Source organism: Glandiceps talaboti, chromosome 12 (assembly GCF_964340395.1).
Source record: "Glandiceps talaboti chromosome 12, keGlaTala1.1, whole genome shotgun sequence".
NCBI classification, from domain to species: Eukaryota; Metazoa; Hemichordata; class Enteropneusta; family Spengelidae; genus Glandiceps; species Glandiceps talaboti.
The window spans coordinates 13,208,271-13,230,323 of record NC_135560.1 but is presented as its reverse complement, the minus strand read 5'-3'; the positions used below and the strand labels follow the sequence as shown (position 1 = coordinate 13,230,323).

Here is a 22,053-nt window from a genome sequence, read left to right as displayed (position 1 = left end):
TATTTTAACATTGGGCATTCAATCATTTTGGTTCCAATTCAGGGTACTAAATTTACCAAAGGACATGCTTTAGCGTAGATGAAATATTTTTCAATAAATCCTTTGTATCATTTGTTTTTTTCATCAAATCTGTAACTTACAAAAATTAAATGTGAAATGTGGCTTTGTACGAGTCAAATGCAACCTTTGACCCAGTACCCACAATACGTTGTGAAGGGAAGATGGCAGGAGAATGATTTTCAATGGTAGTGGAGCTTTTTTACTTCAATACAATGGCTGAAACAGATGGTATATCAGAAGCAAATAACCACGCTCACACTATAGTAAGTAAAATACTCGATCGAAAATGGACTTTAAATACAGTAAAAATTCGATACTGTGTGTGAACACGCCGAATGAATAGTTCATCTGATCTGGCTTGTGACTGTGCTGTACGTACGTATGTTTGACATGATGATATTGTATCACTGGCTATCAGCTGATCATTCATGAAACCGACAACGAAGTGTACATCATGTTACTTTTGTTTGAAATATTGTACTAAAAATAAGTTATGAAATTAAGTCGTTTTCTGTAATGATTACGAAGGCGTTTTTACCCAAGTGCTTTTGATATGTGAATATATTGTGGATTAAATAGTTTATATCGGAATAGTAAAAATATATATTGTATTATCTCATTGTGAAATATTAAATTGCTTTTCATATAATTATTATTCTCACAGACGGTGAAACAGAATGGAAACTTTGAAAAAAGCAATGGCTACAAATCTCTTAATTCAATAAGGAAACCTTCACAGTTACAGCAGAAAATAGGTATGGCAACTGAATTTTAACTTTTAAATATATATACTTCAGTTCAGTGTGAGACTGAGTACTCCCTCTGGAGAGGAACAGCCTCTCCAGAGCTGTCCATAGAACTTAGAAGTGTTGCCATAGGCATTGATGTCATAGAGTCAATGTAATGAGTCATTTAATGACACCCACACTTATTAAACTGTAGGATGATGACTGACTATCAGACTCTACACTTGTACTTTTTCATGTTTCAGAGACATTTTGATTCATTCAACAGATTGATGAATTAAAATGAAAACACTGTTAACATATCAAATTGAGAATCTCCCATTCACAAAATAATTTTCATTAATTATAGATTCATGATGAATTTGATATCACACAAATACAAAAATCTGAATTAAAAATAAAGACTATTCTGAACAGAAAATGTACACAAGTAACACTGAGTATATAGACACATATATTTTGTTAAGTAGAAACCTTTATCAAAAGTATCTATAAAATGACTCATTCCAACGTATGATTTTTAACACCAATGTTTCAATCCCAGGTTCTTACATTAGTGTTATCTTATCAGTGGAAGCATGAGGATTACATAGGATTATTCTTTTGTTCTGGACCAACTTTTCTGTAGGTTATCTGCCAGTTGACTATTTCCACACCTAAATTTAATTCTAATCTTAGCTGAGCCTTATAAAAGGGTTTAAATTTTTTGATGAAATATAAATGAAATATATATAATAACTGTATTTTTGAATAATTTCATTACTGACCATATCTTCATCTATTCTTTTGTGCTATTTTTAGTATTGCATAAATTATCTCTGATTGTTTGACATGTGACCTTTTGCTGGCAACCATGTTATGATATTTAATAGTTGTAATGATTACTAGTGATTTTAATACTATCAGGTGATCAAGGATTACAGTCATCTTTACTCACTTGTCATTTATTTTAGTAAAAATACATTAACGTTTCATGAAATATTGAAAACAAACTCATAGTGTTAACATAGACATGTTTTGTGTATAAACTATAATCCTTGCAACGTGTAATAATATGTGGGTATGCGTAATACTACCAAATGGGAATTTTTTAAATTTAAAATTGTATTAAAACAATGTTGTTTGGTTTTTCATGTTTATATAGTGGAGGAAACCGAAACCCCTGTTGTTGAAAGTGTGTTAAGAGTTGTTTATATGTACTGAACCTGTACGTGAAACAAGTGCACAGTGTAACCCTTTTATGCAACTGAATTACATGTACCTGTTTACTAGATAAGTCATTGTGTGTATACTGACTTGATGTCTGTGTGTAAACAGTACAAATAAATGTTTTAAATTGATAAATATTTCTCAAATTTTATTTGGATTTTTCGAATGCTGATAGGACTTCGTAACTAGTCTAGGCAATCATACATTGCTGGCAACAATATAAATGAGTCAAAAAATAGAAATAAGAGCAGACATTTTGAAAAAAATTAGATCCTGTGACAGTTATTAACTGGGTAATCCAAATTATACATAACAACAAGTCCACCTCTAAGTTGTACATGTAAAGGGAATCACATATTTCTAACATCTGTTACAAATGCAAACAAATTCTGAATGTGAACAAATAACACTGTCATTTTTCCAAATATTCATAACAAAAAGTAATAAATGAAATGAGTATGAAATCAATTGTGTGAAATTGTTCATGAATATAATGTGTATGCATAGTTCTATATTTCATAACTTGTAAATAGCAGTGATTCAACGTAATCTGTTTATAACTGTGATGCTTTGATACTGTGTTATTCTATGTTATCATGACTGACACCTGTAACAACAGATTTATGAAATCATATTTCAGAAGTCATATTTTATGAAATCCAGTAGATCGTACATATTTACTTTCTCAAACATTATCACACCATAGAGGACAAAAGTGATAGTTTTGTAGACTTCCAGTTTCTATTTAAAGGTAAACATACAAGCAGATATACATTCTTTGTATGCACCAGCTTGCTGAATGTATACTGGTCTTCTTTTGTGTGTGTGCTTGTATTGTCCAACACATACAGTCTGGGGAAACACAAAAATAACCCTCCCTACTTCAATGAAGACAACTGCAGAGCCAATTATGAATAAGCAAATGATATCTGTCCCACATACACACTTACTCTAAAGTACTAAATAAAAAGAACAGTAACTGCCATAAATAGACTGAGTAAAAAGTTTGTTGAAAATATATCACATTCTCGCACCATTTTAGATAAACTGTCCTGACCAGAAACAATTCTTTTTTTCCCAAAGTGCACAATTTTATAACATTACAACAAGGTAACAGACTCAGTTTGGATTAGAATTAAAATTTAGGTGTGAAAAACAATTACCTGACAGAGCTGTAGAAAAATTTGGTCCAGAACAAAAGAATGATTCTTTGTGATCCCTATGGCTTGAGGATAACACTACCACAAATCTTGGATTAAAACCTGGGCCTTTAAGAACAGGTTATTATTAGACTTTGAAATTGAAGGGTGAGGAAATCTGGATCATGGTTTTGAGTTGTTGACCTGTAGTCTTGAAGGACTAATGCTACTAGTTCCAGAATTCAGCTATCCTACATTGTAACTGCCAATTTGATTTGTTGAATTTTCGCTCATCCTCAAAAAGAGGACAAGTAAACATTCAAAAACTCAAAATGGCATTTAGGATAGCTGAAATAGTGTAGTAGAGTTAGTCCTTCAAGTCTACAGGTACAATGTAGGCTACAGTTAGGATAGCTGAAATAGTGTAGTAGTGTCAGTCCTTCAAGTCTACATGTAGGCTACATGTACAGTTAGGATAGCTGAAATAGTGTAGTAGTGTCAGTCCTTCAAGTCTACAGGTAGGCTACAGTTAGGATAGCTGAAATAGTGTAGTAGTGTCAGTCCTTCAAGTCTCCAGGTAGGCTACTGTAATAGCATTAGTACGTGTAGGCTTGGGTTTGGTAAAAATCTGTGGAATTTTGAACAATCTCCTATAATAATTTAATATAAGTACAAAAATGGCTGTTAACATCTGTCCTGGTTCCAGGTGTCATACTAAACTATGCTCATCAGAAACTTTATAGAAATTGCAAAAACTGATATTGATAACCAAACACTGCAACAAATTTTCATACAAGAGTTAAAACATGTGTATACATAGGTTTGTGGAATTTTGAACATTGTAGTTATTTAAATTCAAACTGTAAATCATTGTTTTTGTTTTTAATTTTCCATTCATGGCTCCACATTGTCATGGAGTTTAATAAGGAGTTTACATGTAGGTTTGGCTCAGCAGGGGAGAGGAATAGGGATAGACCTTCTAACTTTTAAGTTGTGTGCATCATTTGTTATGGGTGAGCATTGAAAACAAATTGTCAGTAATGAGTGATGATCATGTCTTTTATATAAAGAGACAGTGGAATTAGGTTTACACGTAGATTTTGTTGACAGTTTGTATTCAATTTTTTTGTAAGCTCTCAAACAGAAACTGGTTATTGAGCAGAATACAGAAGACTACAATATATTCTTTGACTTGAAAGTTTGTGCAAGCGTATAACCCCAAAGACACAAACCCAAACCCAAATATACATGTATGTATATTTATATGCTGCTGATAAACCAGTGCAGACACATATTGAAATCGGCTACCTATTGTACATGTACATGTAGACTGACTATAGTGTCATGTTACACTAAAATCACCACGCCACATTCATCTTCCAATTTACATGTGTACAAATGTATATGAGATTAAAATTATCCTCGAATCCATGCAGATTGGGATTATAAATTTTGATTGGAAAGCAAAATTTAATATCCCAATCCGCATGGATTCCAGGCTAGATTGAAATTGACTATACATTTATATTACATACATATATGATATACAACACATGTACATTTACTTGTAGGAAATTGAGTCAAGTCAAATGCAGTGTGGCTTTTTGATGAATTATTTGTCAATGTGTAAATAATTTAGATTTGATGTCGATTTGATGTATACATTTGTATATTTCATCCGAATTTGGTATATGTATTTTCCAGAGTTTTGTAATAAATATGACTGATAGAGAATTTAGGTTATATTAATTTAGGTAAATAGTAAATCATATAAAATATTGAAATGTACAATTTTGAATAAATTTACAGTGAGATTTTTCTTTGTATCATGATAGAAATGATACTTTGATGATTGGAATGATATATTTATATTGATAAATACAATTTGAAATTTGAATGACACTTCAGCAGACTGTCTGTTTTGTTTCACATTATATCCAACCATAGTCCTGGTGTATACACATGTACAATGTATTTCAATTTCACCTATTTATAAGAAATTATATTCATATACTTGCATCTAGATATGGTGTGTATATTTCATGTACCCAACATTATATACAGAATGTAGCATTCCATATTGGCCATACTTAATTATATGAATAATGAAAAAAACCTGTCCAAATAGAAAAACAAATATATAAATTACGTGAATTGTATTAACATGCAAGTTGTTGAAATAAGTTATTTAATTTTGAAGACACATTTCTTAATATATGCAGCATGTAATTTTTTAAGTGAAAGGTACATACATGTACAATGTACACTGTGTATAACAAGTGTGTTCAATCCAAAGCCACTATCAGGTATATGCAAATTAAGCCAGTTAATTGTCTGTGGCAAGAGTGCTGTATGTTTTAAGTGAACTGGCAAACCTGCTGTGCCCCATCAATCATTATTTCACCATTACACTTTCACACACCTATAAATCATGTACTCGGTGAACTCTCGGAAATATTCCATATGACAGCTGACATTACATTCCGTGCGTATAACAATGTGGAGGTCATTCAAACTTGACCTGAGGAGAAATTAATTAAAACCTGCTATTGATTTTTATGGATGCCGATATCTAGACACAGACTAGACAAGTTGTTGGACATTTTCTGAAAGTGCTTATCAGGTTCCGATTGATATGTAATAACGAATGTAATCATGCAATGAAATAACTTGTACAGCATCAATGTTTTCTAAAAATACATGTAGAGTAGAAGTAGAGACACTGAGTAGTTATGTCTGGAAATTGAGGGATTACGGGCATTGGTGAGTATGGAGTGGTCTTGTGATGTCTCTGTTAAGTAATGAAAATCTTGTAGATCTGTATTCTTTTGAGCATTTTTTCAGGAGAGGGTTCAGAGACCTGGAGTCACTGGTTAGAGACAGGGAAAGTGTGCCGTCTGTTGGCAGCTTTGAGACCATTAATTAATTGCATAAAATGATGGTATTTCAGATGCAATTTTCACTTTCATCAGATATTTATTAGATATTAGAAGAGAGCTTGTTACTTTGATCATGGAGGTCATGGGGAAGTACAGGGAGCATACTGAATGTAGATGAAGAGACAAAAAGTATAATACATGTACATGTACATATACATGTATTTAGGGGATTGTATTGTCAACAGAACATTTAGTTATTATCACTATATCAGATATTACAAGAGGACTTAGGGCCCATGTTACTTTGATTGTGGAGAGATAGTAACTGGAGCATGATACAGAACATAGATGACAGAGGCAAAGAGTAAATGTTTGTGAGATTTGTTTTCAACAAAACTCTTTGAAACATGCTGCCGTGTATGTGTGATACACAAGGTTTTATAATTCATGTATTAAAGGTTAAACATGTTTTAAAAAGAATTTAAAACAAACACGTACATTTACACAATTGATGTTTCTATATTTGTCACAAAGGCTGTCTGCTGCCTTTTGAATCCTTTTGTGCTGTTTTGTTTCTGTACAATGCTGAGTTTTCGTAGTTGAGTACATGTACATTGTATGTACATATGTACATACCCCTAATCCTGCCACAGCCATTATCTTTTACATGGACTTCACCTGAAGAGGGGTACGGGTACGTGTATGTACATGTAGGTGTAAAAATTTTAGCACAGGTGAAACGATATGGAATTATTTTAAATGCAAGCCTTTAGTGTTGGGAATATCACTCTGACCTGGAGTAGATATTTATCAAGTGATTTAATTATTTTGCCATGGTTATAACTCACATAGTAGTGTTGTGTATCTTATGTGAATATTATATTGTATGGCAAATGTAACCACTGTTGGCTACTCTCTACCAATTCACTGGACAATGAAAGAAACAATATTGTATTTTTGCTTGTTAACAAATATGGCATACCATATGCTTTCCTTTTGTGATTCGCAAAGTGATAAAACTCCCAGCCACATTGCATAAATATAATATGAAAGTACATGTATTGAGTGCAAGCTAAGTGTACATAGATCTACACGTGTGCATCCCAGTTGGTTCAGAAAATGAATTAGATTCAATAACTGCTGTAAGGTTTCCGTTTTAGAATTAAATTGAAGGTAAACCTAACATGTGTAACAGACATTCTAATTTGGTTAATTTTATTAGCATGTATACACACCTACACCTACCTACTTTCACTGTGTGTAGACATGTTGACTACTCGGTGCTTTGACGTTAGAAGTCCACAGAATGAGTGACATAAATTGCTTAATGTAATAAACTATAGTTTGCCTTGAATTAGATTCAAATGGAATATCATTTGCCACTCCCCTTCCCAGGGATTCCCCCCCCCCCCCCGAAAAGTGCTAAAATGAGTGAAGACATAAAATGAACATTTTATGGAAGTGTGTGTATGTGTGGGAAGGGGAGATTGCATGTGTGTCTGTCAGTCTGTCTGTCTCTGTCTGTCTCTATCTGTCCATCTCTGTCTCTGTGTGTCATGCCTGCCTTTTGTAACATATTTAGTCTAGAATTTAATCTTTGACCTTTTTTCTATATATTGTATTACTCATCGTCAGAGAGAGAGAGAGAGAGAGAGAGAGAGAGAGAGAGAGACAGACAGACAGACAGACATACAGACAGGCAAGCAGGCAGGCAGACAGACAGACAGACAGACAGACAGACAGACAGAGACCAATAGACAACAAGATTATCATTCAGGATGGATTAACAACAACATTCAGATTCTAAGCTAAATAACTTATGGGTAGAAATATAGAGGGCTATTAGTACATTGTATACATGCTATTTATAGAATTTAATGGCCACCTTTTCTATTTAACCCAGGATTGAAAACATCAAATGAATTAAATATCTTATCTGTATATCATAGATGATATAGGTTAATCTAAGGTTAGCTGCAGTTGTCTGTCACATCAAGCCATCATGCCATAAAGTTATGACATCACCAAACTTGAAAGAAATATGGAGTTATTATTAGATTAGTTGTCCACATGTGAAGCTGAATTTAATAAATCAAGCATGAACTACTGTACATTTTACGCCTAAACAAAATAGTTACATGTACATTGTCGTAAAACCACCAGCTTCTTTATGGCAACACTTAACAGATGTCTCCAGTACAGCAGAAAAATTGTGCTCTGGCTTGTGAGAGCGAATATTTTTACCCATATTATTATTTTGAGTTTAGATAAAAGTGAACAATGTAGTCCCCTATTATATGCAGCTGCTTAAGTCTGTGGTGAATTAAAATTATTTACTAAAATAGAAAAAAATTAATACTAAAATTTTGACTTAGTTTATTGAAGTGTAATACTAATAGACTGACTAAAATATACATGTGTGTGTTGGTAATCCAGTGTATTAACAGGGCTTGAAATAAGGGCATTTTACTTTTCCCGGACAAGTGATTTGAAGTCTTGGGTAAGGGATTTTAGAAAGTACTTGTCCCAATGGAGAAATGCAATTTCTCATGGTTTTTTTATCTTAAAACTTCTGCTTGCTCATTCTAATAAAAGTAGAAGTCTTCTGTACTTGCACAAATTGTCCAAAGTGATATAGCATATGAATAGCAGCATACGGACAAAGTGTCCGACTTTACAATTTATGCAAAGAACAAAATCCCAAATTCAAAATGAAACTCAAACTAGAAGTAACATTATGCCAACTCACATGGTGACAAAAAAGTATCACAAGGGACATGTAAATAAAATTTACCAAAAAAAAAATATATATCCACTGTGTGGGCAAGTACTTTCTGATTCAGACAAGTACTTTTTTATTTTGTACTTGTCCAATGGGCAAGTGAATTTTTTTCATTATTTCGAGCGTTATATTTTGTGCAAACACAAACTTGAAAATTGTTACTTGAAATTTTTGACCACATATTTTGTGTAAAAAATGGATGTTTTGAATGAAGATTCTTTAGCATAGCAGAGGTGAGATAATTGTGAACACATTACTCTGTGATTACTTGTACATGTACTGTGTATTTATATATTTTAAAAAATTGAATTCTACAAAAAAAATGGTTGCAGTTCATTTCGTAAACCAAGAAGACATGTTCAATAATTTGAAATACTATGTTCCCCCCTGGCTGTACAACGATCCTTGTCTTGTACAAGCACTCTCTACAATTATCTTCACCATAGTCTATCACTTCCATCTGTATCTTGTCCCCACGAGTCCATTTTTATCTATATCTCATGAGTCTATCTTTACATGTATCTTGTCTCTTGAATCGGATAGTCTAGTGAGACGTGTTGCTAGTAGACATTTGTATGGAGTTGTAGAAATGACATTTGACCCCATAGAATGAAGGGTATGTGAGGTCAGCACATACATGTATGCTATTCCCAAGATGCCTGGATATCAGTACTCGTTAATATAGTTGCTATGTTCCTTGTGCATGCTTTATTATAGATTTAGGTGTCTATCCCTGGATGGTGTTAGGATGTCTGTTAAATTTTTATTTTGATGAAAGTGAGAATATCTATTTGACCACCGTGGCTTCTTTTATAGTACCATAGTTTATATGTACAACCTACACGAGGTAACCAATTCTTGTGGCCTCCAGTGATTTTTTTCATAATATCGCAAACGGTCTGCAAATTTGCTAAAATGTCAGTTAGCCTACATGTATGATTCTTTTCATTTCTCTAGCTATTCATTTAATTTTAGGTGACATGTACAAGTCAGTATGAAAACACGAATTGTTCATATACCGACTATTTTCATAACCAATCTCCATATCTCTCCCATGGTCACATGACCAAATTGAAGTTGATGATTGGTTTAAATAATACTTTGTCAATCAAAACATTATCAGAATTAATTTGATCATCGTCGCAAACCACGACCGTTTTACGGCACCGTTCTTAACAAGCCGCTCCCTATTTCGAAGTGTAGTGGTAGAAATAAGAAGTCTGGTTTGCGAGAATGTAATTTGATAAACACACAGTGTTCATGAGTACTAATGAGTCTAATCACAACAGTTGAATTTACACCAAGTGTATCACACATATGTACAATTTACATATGACATTTGCATAATGCATTCAGTTTCTGTATTATTTCGTTTGTTATACAGAAAAACAGAGAGACCTTAGCAGTAAAAAGACGCCACTCAAAACAAGTTTGATCGTTGATCAGCAACCCAAAAAAACAGCAATGCTTTCAAGAGATAGATTAGCTGTTCCAATCAGTCGGAATATGCCACGACAACTCAGTCCAGATGAACAACCACTTGTATCCCTGGACAGTGATAGGTAAGTTACACACTCACTCAGTAGGTATGTTTACAACTAGTCTAGAGGCTATCTGTGGCTTCAAATCTCATCTCATGTCTAGCTCAATGAGTTTCTGAGATGAAAATTCAAATTCATATTAAGCCATCCAGATAGTCATTAACAGCATGACTTTGTTAAATCAATCACAAAAATTCTGACCAATGATACGTTAGTGTTTTTTTTTGTTTTTGGGGGTTTTTTTTGTTGTTGTTGTTTTGTTTTGTTTTTTTTTTGGGGGGGGGGGGGGTTACATAATATCCAAATATGGTATATTTGTCAGCTCAGGACACTACTTATACATTGTTTACATCATTCTAACAGCTGGGAGTTTACTCATTTGCATAAACAACTTTTGGTTCAGGATTTCTCATTGAGCTAGACATTTTAGAAGAGAGATCTTGAGATTTGAAGCCATGGTTATAGCATCTAGACTAATTTTCAACAAACGCTGACCAAATTCTGAGTTGGTTCACTTTAATGCCTAGAGTATATATCCCTATCCCTTTGGAGTACTGAAAGAATAAAGAATTTCCTAATTGACCACATGGTATCCACCTACGCATATACAAAATAAAACATAATTACAATATAAAATACAAGCACCAAAAGCAATAGATGTGAAAAATGGTTAATAATACAACCTGCACCATCAGATTTTAATCAGATTGAAATGAAAGTAGCTGTCGTAGTTCACACACACATTTAGGACTAAAATTTAAAGCTGTGCGTATATGTACAATGTATAGGCCTTGTTGCAGGATCCATTCAGAAAGAGTATCTAAGCAACACTTCATTTGAAATATTCCCCAGTATACATTGTATGCATAGAGTGTAAAACTTTGGTTTTGTGTACTCAGTATGAAACACAGCTGCACTTAAGTATATTAGTTACTACAGCCTTTTAAAAAAAATTGTTTGGTTCCGGTTACCCGACTCCACCTAGTTTTTCACTGTCAACCCTAAGCATTTTTTCGCGTATTTGAGGAATAAATTATAAAATATTGAAAATTGTGAAGTCTTGTGAGAAATTGTGGATGCGGAAACTGACATCAACGTAAAAAGTCATTATAAAACTGTTCTTCCAATCTGTAATGGCTGTACATCTGATGGGAAGAAACCAATAACACAGAGACCATATGGAAAACAACGGAAAACATAAGTACCTGAACTAGACACATACATGTACATGAAAAAAAAAAAAAGTTAAATTAAATTAAAAATCTACCTACCCCACCTATTCTAAAATTTAGCATAATCGGAACCACATAATTTTTTTTAGGCCTAATGCAGCTGTGTGTATTGTACATAATGGTATTAATTTTCTGAATATGGGTTATACTAAGTAGAGGGGGTCATACCACAGAAGTATCCAAGGTGACAAATTTTATGTAAATGTATTCAAGCATAAAAATGAATGCTACAAAATGTACTTTTAATTATTGCATGAGGTGTATGGCGGAGGGTCACATAACTGTTTTGAAGTTTTACGTGTTTCATTGTGTATTTGAAGATATTACAAGAACACAATATCTTGCATCATATATTTGTGAACCTAAAGATTCATATTAGGTGAAAGTATTATTATGAGCTATATAACTCCAAGACATGTCATATGTTTGATAATTTTGAATGTACCACATTCCTTATATGGACATACATGTACATGTAGTGGTCTGCATGATTCCTTAATTGGTGTTCCTTATTCCTTATTTGGGCATAGTGGTCCACATTCCTTATTTGGACATAGTACTCCACATTCCTTATTTTGACTTTGTACAGGTAGGTGTCCCTTATTCCTTATTTGGACATAGTGGTCCAGGACACCATAAATGATACACAGCTAAAAATTGGGTTTTTTTCAAAGTCTTACAAATTTACATAGTCACTCAACTCAACTCAAGTATGTGATAATCCTTTAATACTGTCTTTTACCTTTTATTAATTTCAGTGAGGACGAGTTTGATATTTCTAAGTTGCCATCCCAGGTGAGTTGTTGTTCAAATTCTTGATTCAGTAGTAATTATTAGCCGTCAGTTCTCAGTAAGTTTGTCATATATTTCAAGTAAAACGTTATCTGTTGAATATTCTCAAATTCCATACAGGCAAAAGTAAAAATCGATAATCAAGTTTGCAACATGTGAATAATCCATGTTTTGATCACCAGCATGACAATCTATATATTTACATTGTAACCACAAATGACAGCTACTTAGATATTACTCCCCAATATTTTTCTTCATTCACCCAAGGAAAATGTGAGTGACCTAAGGGGCCCTTAGGTCACAAGTATTTTCCAGATAAATGAAGAAAAATATTGGGGAATAAATAATTATATCATTGCCGGTAATATAAAAAAAAAAAATTGGGGAAAATAATGGCAATTTGATCATTTTGGCTCATATTTCAAACACAGCAGAACCAATGACATGGAACATGCATTGTTGTGATGTAGAGAGACTGGAGTATATATTCCATGTTTTTTGTTGAGCCTGGCTCATGCATGGTACATATATAAAAATCTTATTCAGCTACTTTCTGTGTGCAAAATAAAGAAATTGAGTTCAATAACATGAGCTGCACTACTACAGTCCATTAATGGTGATTGATTCACTTTCAGTCACCTTAGGTTATATTTACATAATCTTCTCAAATGTCTTGCACATGTCGAACTACTAGCCTTGGAAATTATTAAAATATCAATCATATCCCGCAAAAATCCCAGTAGTACAAACTCATTAATTTTTTTTAGAAATGATGGATTACAATTATGTATATTTGTAGGATTCATAGCTGTAGGTGATGCTGAATTGACATGTACATGTAGCTGTTATTATCATTAGACTGCTTGAATTTTTGCTGGGCTTGCAGTTTTGTCAGTTGACCTATTTTCGTGACTAGAGGAATGTCAAACAAGTGATATTAGAGTGGTTTAGATACATAGTAGAATGCGCACGCATTATCATGTAGTCGTACACTTAATGACGCATTCAAAGTTGTGCTTAGCTACTCGTTTCGAACCCAAACTTGAAAGACAGTGCGTGTGTGAGTTGGCATTTTCTGTCCAGAAGACCAAACACATGAGTTTGTTTTTCACACTTGTTGTTAAAACTCATTCGTCTTGCAAGTACCAAAGGAAAGTTTTACAGTTATATTTCCGAACTATGATATCAAAATTTTGACATTTAATAGAAGAATGACAAAAACAGTTACGTGTAGATCGCCAATTTTGATGTAGCATCGTCTGGTACAGAACGCGTGGGTTGCTTTGAATCACGTGACTATGACACTACGCGTATAGAACACATGTAAATATGTGCATCTAAATCTCTCTATTGCTGTCTGTCTTGATAACAATTCAAGAATTAGGTTCCATGATATCAGACACGACAACATTGTGATTACAGAGATCAAGTGAATACTGCACTGTCGGCATTTCTCTGAGGAGCTAAGCACAGCAGGGAGTAGAAACCTACAAATCAGATATAACAAATTTGGACTACATCAACAGTTATGACAAGCAGTTACAGCATGATCAGGCATGATGACAATGTAGTGGATTGAAGTTGAACAAGGCTGATTATTCAGATACTGTGATGTACAGTGTATGTGTCAGACATCATGTGGTGTACTTACGGGGGCTGTATTTAGGTATTCCAATTTATTGGTTTCCTGATGAAATGGACACAATGCCATGTTCCCTAAACCCCAGTAATAAAAGCATGTTGAATCAAAATGGGAATGGTGGGTATGTAACAGTTTCACCCCTGTTGATGTTCAGTGCTACTGAAACTGAAAGTCTGAATGTGACGTAAAAACAAAAGTCTAAAATTTGATATAAAATCTAAAGTACGATCAAATCTGAAACTGTATTTTTGACTCTCAACTGTATTTTTGACTGCTTGTTTGACTGTTGGATGGCATGGAACCATTCCATGCAATTGAAACTCAGATTCAGTCGCATTGACCCTTGACATACACATGTGGGCATACATACACATACAATGCATCTATATCTCAGACAATGACAATTCACTGTTCATGTATATCTCCTCTGCTCCTTCTCTTGGTACAGATAAATATAGATTTAAGCCAGCAGCTATTGAAGGACGGATATCATCTTGATGAACTTCCTGACGACGAAGACTTGGACTTGATACCACCGAAAGCCTATCATGAACGTTGCATGTGTTGTCAACTGCACAATGTGATATGTACAATACAATGATGGCATATATGCTATGTACCTGTGTGAATATACCTTCATATGCTAACAACAACAACAACAACAACAACAACAGTCGGTCTGCAACAAATGGTATTGGATTATGATATCAAGTATTGTCAAGTAGTACTGCTGGGTTGCTTCACATTATATAAGCCTTTCAGGATCATTTACAGTGTTTTGCTTTTGTTTCAAAAGTTTGCCATTTTTATGAAAAGTTAATTTAATATGTTTATTAGAAAGAAATCTTTTTTTTGCAGTGAAATTAGATGTCAGGAGAGAACTTTCTTAATTGGATGACATGTTGAATCATGAAGTGGTTTTTGTCTCATATTGTTACCTAAGAGTGCACAAAAAGTGCAATCATGGGTTCTATATCCTGTATTGTGTACCTACATGTACAAAACAAGAGTGCAGAAATCAAGAGTGCTCAATATCCTGTATGTATACATACATGTACAAAACAGGCGTGTACAAATCAAGAGTGCAACATAGCCTGTATGTGTACCTACATGTACAAACAAGAGTGTACAAATCAAGAGTGCTAAATATCCTGTATGTGTACATACATGTACAAAACAAGAGTGCCCAAATCAAGGGTTCTAAATATGTACCTACATGTACAAAACAAGAGTGTACAAATCAAGAGTGCTAAATATCCTGTGTTGTGTACCTACATGTACAAAACAAGAGTGCAGAAATCATGAATGTTTTATAATATCCTGTACATTCGTAGCTGCATCTTTGAAATAAGTGTGCACCAATCAAAAGTTCTAGTTGTATACCTCTGAAGTAAGAGTACACAAATCAAGAGGTCTAGTAGTCCTGTATCTATACTATGAATTAAGAATGCACACAACTCATGAGTTCTAAAATGTACAGTATCTATATAAAGAGTGCATCTATAACAACGTAATAAGAGTGCAGAGATCAAGAGTTTTAGATATCCTGTGTCTGTAATGAAATAAGGGTGTTCAAATCTAGAGTTCTAAATATTCTGTGTCTATACTTATGAAATAAGAATGCACTTACTACGGTATGTTTGTAAAAATGAAAACAGTCATTCTATCACAGACTTTAAGATTACCATTGAAGATATGCCAGTTATAACAGGTTTGGACTAAGGAATCATGTACGCCAAGGAGAAGTGACTTGATGAAATGGTCCAAGCCATGGCTGGAATTCAGTTTTATGGAGACAAGATGTAGAATTGGAAAGCTGTGCTTGTCAGTTAACAGTGAGAGGAAGTTTATATTATGCATTCCAGTGCTGATATTATATGATGTCTATAGCCACGATTATGCCAGTTTTATAGAGAAATAATTTATTTATATTATCTCACACTTATGACTGCCCTGAGTTATGTTGTTTGTACTGTACAAGCCAAAGGGACTATAACTCAGAACTACATGGTTCAATTGTGATGTAAACTTTATTTGAAAATTGGTTTATACTAGGAAACCAATTTTCTGTTATTTTCTGGTGGCCATATTGGATTTTAAAATGGCGTCATTTTACTATCATTTTGTGTCTATTTCAAAACTTTGCATTGTGACACCTGATTGTTTCCATCATCAGAATGGGTTGGAGCTTTCTTAAGCAAAGTATTAGCAAAAGTTAGATTTTGTTTCCAAGACACGTGCTATGTTCACTTTAGTACAAATGACCTTTCAGTGCTTGATACTGGAAAGTTTACGATAGAAAATTCATGCCGCATAAGTGGTAATGAAATATTAATAAATATTCATGAATTTTTAATACATGCAGCCATCATCAGTGTAGCAAAATTTGTAAAATTTATTTCTCTATAGCGCTTGCATAAATTCAAAGGGAGAAGAGAAAAAGGTTACTTGTGACAGTGGGTTGTGTATGCAACCAATAAAAGAATTGATTGTAGACATCAATATATTAGTAGTATTGATATGTCTTTACAGCCTGGTTATTTTGTTGTCATGTCAACGTATCAAAATGTTGTGTCATGATTTTATATACATGGTAACGTTTTAGTAATGGGCTTGTGAAATATTGAAAAAGGTTTGTTATAATGAATGGTTCATTATAGGGCAACATGTACAATGTAAAATCTTTATTATGAACTCAATAGAGACATGAAAATTGTTCAGTATAATGAAGTGTTCGTAGTAAAGCATGTACTCTTAAAGACTTCATCTGCATAGAAATAGGGGTCGCATTAAGATGACGCTCATTATGCTAGATGACTTTGACCATGTAACACAGAACGCATAGAGTACATATAAAACTGCCATTTTTGAGAGTATTAGTATTACTGTAGTATCTCCTAGTGTTGGACTACAGTATTATGAATATACAGGAAAGAAATCTGCCATTGTATTTTTGAAAATAGTTGCATTTTAGGGACTGTATTCATGAAAATATTGGCTTGATACGAGTTGGGAAGTGTCAAGACACTGACCCAGGATTGAAAATTAGCCCTTTTAACAGAAATACGAGTTTTGGAGACATAACGGTATATTTGGTATAACAGAATGTTCACTTCAACAGGGTTCATAATAAAGAGGTCACAGTATAGATAGTTTAGATTTAGGAATATTAAGACATTAAATACCATGGGGTAGTCCATCTTGAAGTTGTTAATATTTCTGCATGAAATAACAGTCAACTGGAAACTAGGTTCATGAAAATACATTGATTGGAGAAAATCAGTGACAAAAAGTCAGCCCAGAATTTTGTAGTCTGTCAGAACACAATCAACTCAGTATTTTGTAGTCAGTTGACAAAATATTGCACTCAATCAAAAACTCAACATTTTTCACTCAGTAGAAAAACAAACTCGACATGGTACTAGTAATGCACTTGATCAGAAATCCAACTCAAATTTATCTAGTCAGTCGAAAAAGCAAAATGAACATGATACTAGTATTGCACTCAATCAGAATTTCGACTCAAATTTTTTAGTCCGTCAAAAAAGGCAATCTTGACATACTACATGTAGTATTGCACTCGATCAAAAACTCTTAGTCATTCGAAAAGCAAACCCGACATGGTACTGCAATCGATCAGAAATTCAGCTCTGTTATTTATGTATGGTACTTACAAGTTATAGATATGGAGAGAGAGAAAGTGACTGTATTCCTTGTAGCTGTCTATTACAATACAAATCCTAGGAATTCATCTCACTGCTAGCAGTCTTTCAGTTTAGTTTTTTACACCTCAGTGCACTTGACAATGTCATATAGCATTCGATTCAGAAACATAAGCGTGCCGAATCACAAGTCACTGAGTATAACATAGTTTTTTAGTTTTGTTGATATTTCTCGGTGTATCCAAAACTGCCTTGCCATTATTTTTCTGGGAAGCCAGACCATATTGTGCCATTTTAGATTGAATTAGTCAGTTTACATTTAATTTAGCTTGGGCTTCCAAAATATTGTGCGTGCATTTCCAAAGATGTGATGTCTATTTCTGTTGTACAATCATAGATATATACATAGTTTTGAATTTAATGAGGCCGTTTCAAATTGCCAAGGCTGTCCTAGTCATGTCAGAGGTATTTTGAACCATTGGCTGAGGCTGTATAGAAAATAGAGTTGATGTAAGATTTAGATTTCAGATTCTATTCAGTGCTTCCATTAGATCAGTCAGCTTGTAAGTTGTATGTATTTTACCAAATTGTACCTTACTGTACAGAATTCTTGTATAGATGAATATACTACTGCCATGTTACAATATAGTGAATAGTCAAAAGTTATGTGATTCCATGCCTGGGGGTCGGTTATTACGTTTGCACTGGCCTTCACATCGTCAATGTCAAAGGAACTGGTACAGGTGTATCACCCTCTCCATACCATAGAGTACAATACACACTGAAGGAATAATGCAAGCTTGAAGCTCAAGAAATATCTCTTTAGTAGAATGAAAGAAGGAAGCAAGCAAATAACTCAATTAGTATTTTGTGATCTGTGAGGTTCGTAGATCATACACTGCTGAAACTGGTGTATCTGTGATCCTGCCTACCAATACACTGGGCCAGTGTGACATCGCCAATTTGATACACCACTGATGCACACAATGTGTAGTGACACACCAAAATTTGGTGTTCCCTTATCTCTTACTATGTGGTGACTCACAAGAAATGCCAGTTTCTATTATACTGACCCACAACAACAAAATTTGGCTATCATTAGAGGGCACACTGCACTGGGTTGTGTTTAAGATATTGCATGAAATTCAAAATACAAACATTTGCTAATTAGTTTATCTTACATGCATATTACTTCAAGTACAACAGAGTGTGTGATTCTGCATTTCATTATCTCTGTGGTACTGATGTCATCTTTGTATCTCTGGCACTTTCATTGAATGGAAATTGTAGTGTAGTTGTCACTAGTTCATCATCATATTTCTAAAACTATTGGTTATTTGACATTTATTAGTTTACGTCATCTCAAGCACAACCACAGCCTCAGTGTCAAGTTATTTTACTTTCTATTCAGTCACGAAAATTCTGATAACAACATAACAGATTGTATTTTGAAGTCATCAAGGACCACATAAGCTTTGATATGAAGAATTTTACACTCAAACTGTTCTGGACAACTGATAAAATATCACTAATTGTTGATAATTACTCCGTTTACGTTGTCAGTAATTGAATCATGTTGAACTTGTTGTAGAGAATTAATTTTATATCATCGAAATCATCTTTATTATTATATGTGCAATTGGAATAATAATCAAATTATTAATAAAATTTACATTACGTCATTCATTTCAATAACAATTTCAGTCCTTCATCTTGGTAGCAATTTATGTATTAGAACTTGTAAATAGCAATTTTTACATAGTAATATTCTCGTTTATGTTATTCCAACTGTTTAGTTTCATATTTATAACTTTATTAGTCAGGTTGTATTTGCCATTTTTTTTCTTCAAAATATTTGTACAAGTGTAAGTTTTATGTTAGATGTAGAATGACAGTGTCTCATTCAAAAGTGCTTCCACAAGTGTAGATGATACTAATTTTTCAGTGTTTAGTAAAAAATGAAATATTTTAATTCAATTATAAAGACACAGGTTAATGCTGAATATCAGGTTTTGAGATACTTTGTTGTTTTTTTGAATTGTAATTTATGCTGAAAGCCAAACATGTATACTACGCCATCTTTTATATTTTCATTATGTAGAGTTTAGCAGGTTGTCAAGACTCAAAAAGCTCATGCTGAATGTCAGGTTTTGAGATACTCTGCTATTTGTTGAATTGTGGACTATGCTGAAAACTTAACATGTATACTACGCTTGTTCATATATATTTCCAGTATATAGAATTTAGCAGGTTATCCTAGCCTACAATCCAGTCATGTCAGGGTTTTTTGGTTCTTGCCTTTTTATCCTATGCTAACTACCTTTTGCTTTATGCGGTAGTTCCAGTCAGAAAGCTAGCCGAATTTTTCCTACTGTGAGATGATATCGATAACATCACCATGTGATTAGAACCAACTCGGAGGGTTGAGCGGTATGATGTAAACACGATTACATGTACCATATCCAAAATCCCTGCAACAAATTGTACTCTAACCATAGGTTTAAATAATACAACCGTTAAGGCAAAATGCCAGGTGCAGGCAAGAGCCAATAATTGCCCACAATACGAGTAGATTCTTGACTAGGTTGATGAGACCGAACAATCTGACAGCATGATGAGGTACAATCATTTATAGATATACCATGTATTTACAATTGCATTGGCATTTATTTGATTCAATTCATGTTGACATTTTCTTACATCTCTTTAGTTTATTGGAGTACAGAGGTGAAGGGTATATTATCTTTTCTCGTCGTAAGTTATATGTTTATGAAAGTAATCTTATTTCCAAGTCTTTTTTCTTTATCATCATTGAGTTTTTAACAGACAAGTTAGTATATCATTGGAACAAAACCATGCTTTTCTCTCTGTGTATAAAGCCCAGAGAAAACTTTCCTCTAAGCTTTGATTGTATGAGTTATCAACTTTCACATCCTGTTTTCTGCTATACAGAAAACAAAAAAAAGAAAGCAGATCTGAAATTAAATATTCATTTCTTTTCAGTGTATCATTCTGTGGGCTAGAATAAATCAAGTGAAAAAAATAGATGAAATTTCTGATTAGTTTTGGTTGGCTTAGTAGTCAAGGATATGTAGATTATAAATGAACAAAACTGAGGCGTTACTTCTAGTTTCTATGTATGTATGTATGTATGTATGTATGTATGTATGTGTGTGTGTGTGTGTGTGTGTGTGTGTATGTATGTATGTATGCATGCATGCATGCATGCATGCATGCATGCATGTATGTATGTATGTATGTATGTATGTATGTATGTATGTATGTATGTACATGTTACTTGAAAACATCTCTCCAATTTTTCGCATTATGAATTTTTGCTTTCAAATGTTGGGTTTATTAGACCTGAAGGTTTGTTAGTTTTGAGTGAAGTTTCTGCTGCTCCATACTTATGACGAAAGTTTGGATATTTCTCATGCCGTGGTAATGTTAGTTGTTGAGGTCTCATGACATGGATGGTCTAGACAATGAAGTCTGTTATTAATTTGTAAAATGAATATAGTTGTAACACCAAGTTCACTGAGAAATGATGAAAATATATTAGACCAAATTGTACTACAATTTGACAGACTGTAACTTTGCAAATTCACTGCAAAGCCATGAACAGAAACTTGTGTTTGTTTAGCACTGCAGAAGAATTGCTCAATGTGCATTTGTAAATACACAGGGTCTAATTACAATGTATATAGACGACGATTATGTTGTGTCAGTCTGCCCTCAACGTCATAAAGAGGGATATGCCAACGCGTGAGGCAGAGTGGCTCTCACAGACTACATGTAGTAGTAGTAGTATTATATTGTAGTGCAACATGAGGATTTATTTCCTTAGTTTGATATAAACATCATTGAGAATATAGTTATATAAATGTTATAACTTATATGTTTGAGAAAGCATGGTTTTATTCCATAGTATCTGAATACTCACTGCTGATACTGTTTGGGGAAATATTCTGTAATAATTTCAATAATTTTTCACATCAGCTTCTTTCTGTACATTAGAATGAATGTAGAAATGTTAGATTTAATAGAATAATACCTGAATTCATGTCGATAATGACAATAGTATTCAATGTAATCCAGGTGAGCAGTTTTACTCACATTGTAAATAAATGCCAACTCAGTCATACCACAACATGCCTACTGTCTCTTTCTGTCATTGGTGTTTTGGTGTGCATGTGTGAGTGGAAGAATGGATGGTTTGGATGGATGTATCTCACATCCCCCCCCCCCATATATATATATATATATATATATATATATATATATATATATATATATATATATATATATATATATATATATATATATATATATATATATATATATATATATATATATATATATATATATA

General features: G+C 33.5%; 1 protein-coding gene across 1 annotated transcript; it reads left to right on the top strand.

Moving 5' to 3' along the window:
• The first annotated feature begins 193 nt into the window (after positions 1-193).
• Positions 194-20,796, top strand: LOC144443530 (protein FAM219A-like). Its single transcript, XM_078133053.1, has 5 exons — positions 194-323; positions 725-815; positions 10,200-10,377; positions 12,347-12,383; positions 14,471-20,796. The coding sequence occupies exons 1-5, from the start codon at positions 243-245 to the stop codon at positions 14,621-14,623; spliced, it is 540 nt and encodes a 179-aa protein (XP_077989179.1). The 5' UTR covers positions 194-242; the 3' UTR covers positions 14,624-20,796.
• Positions 20,797-22,053: the final 1,257 nt, after the last annotated feature.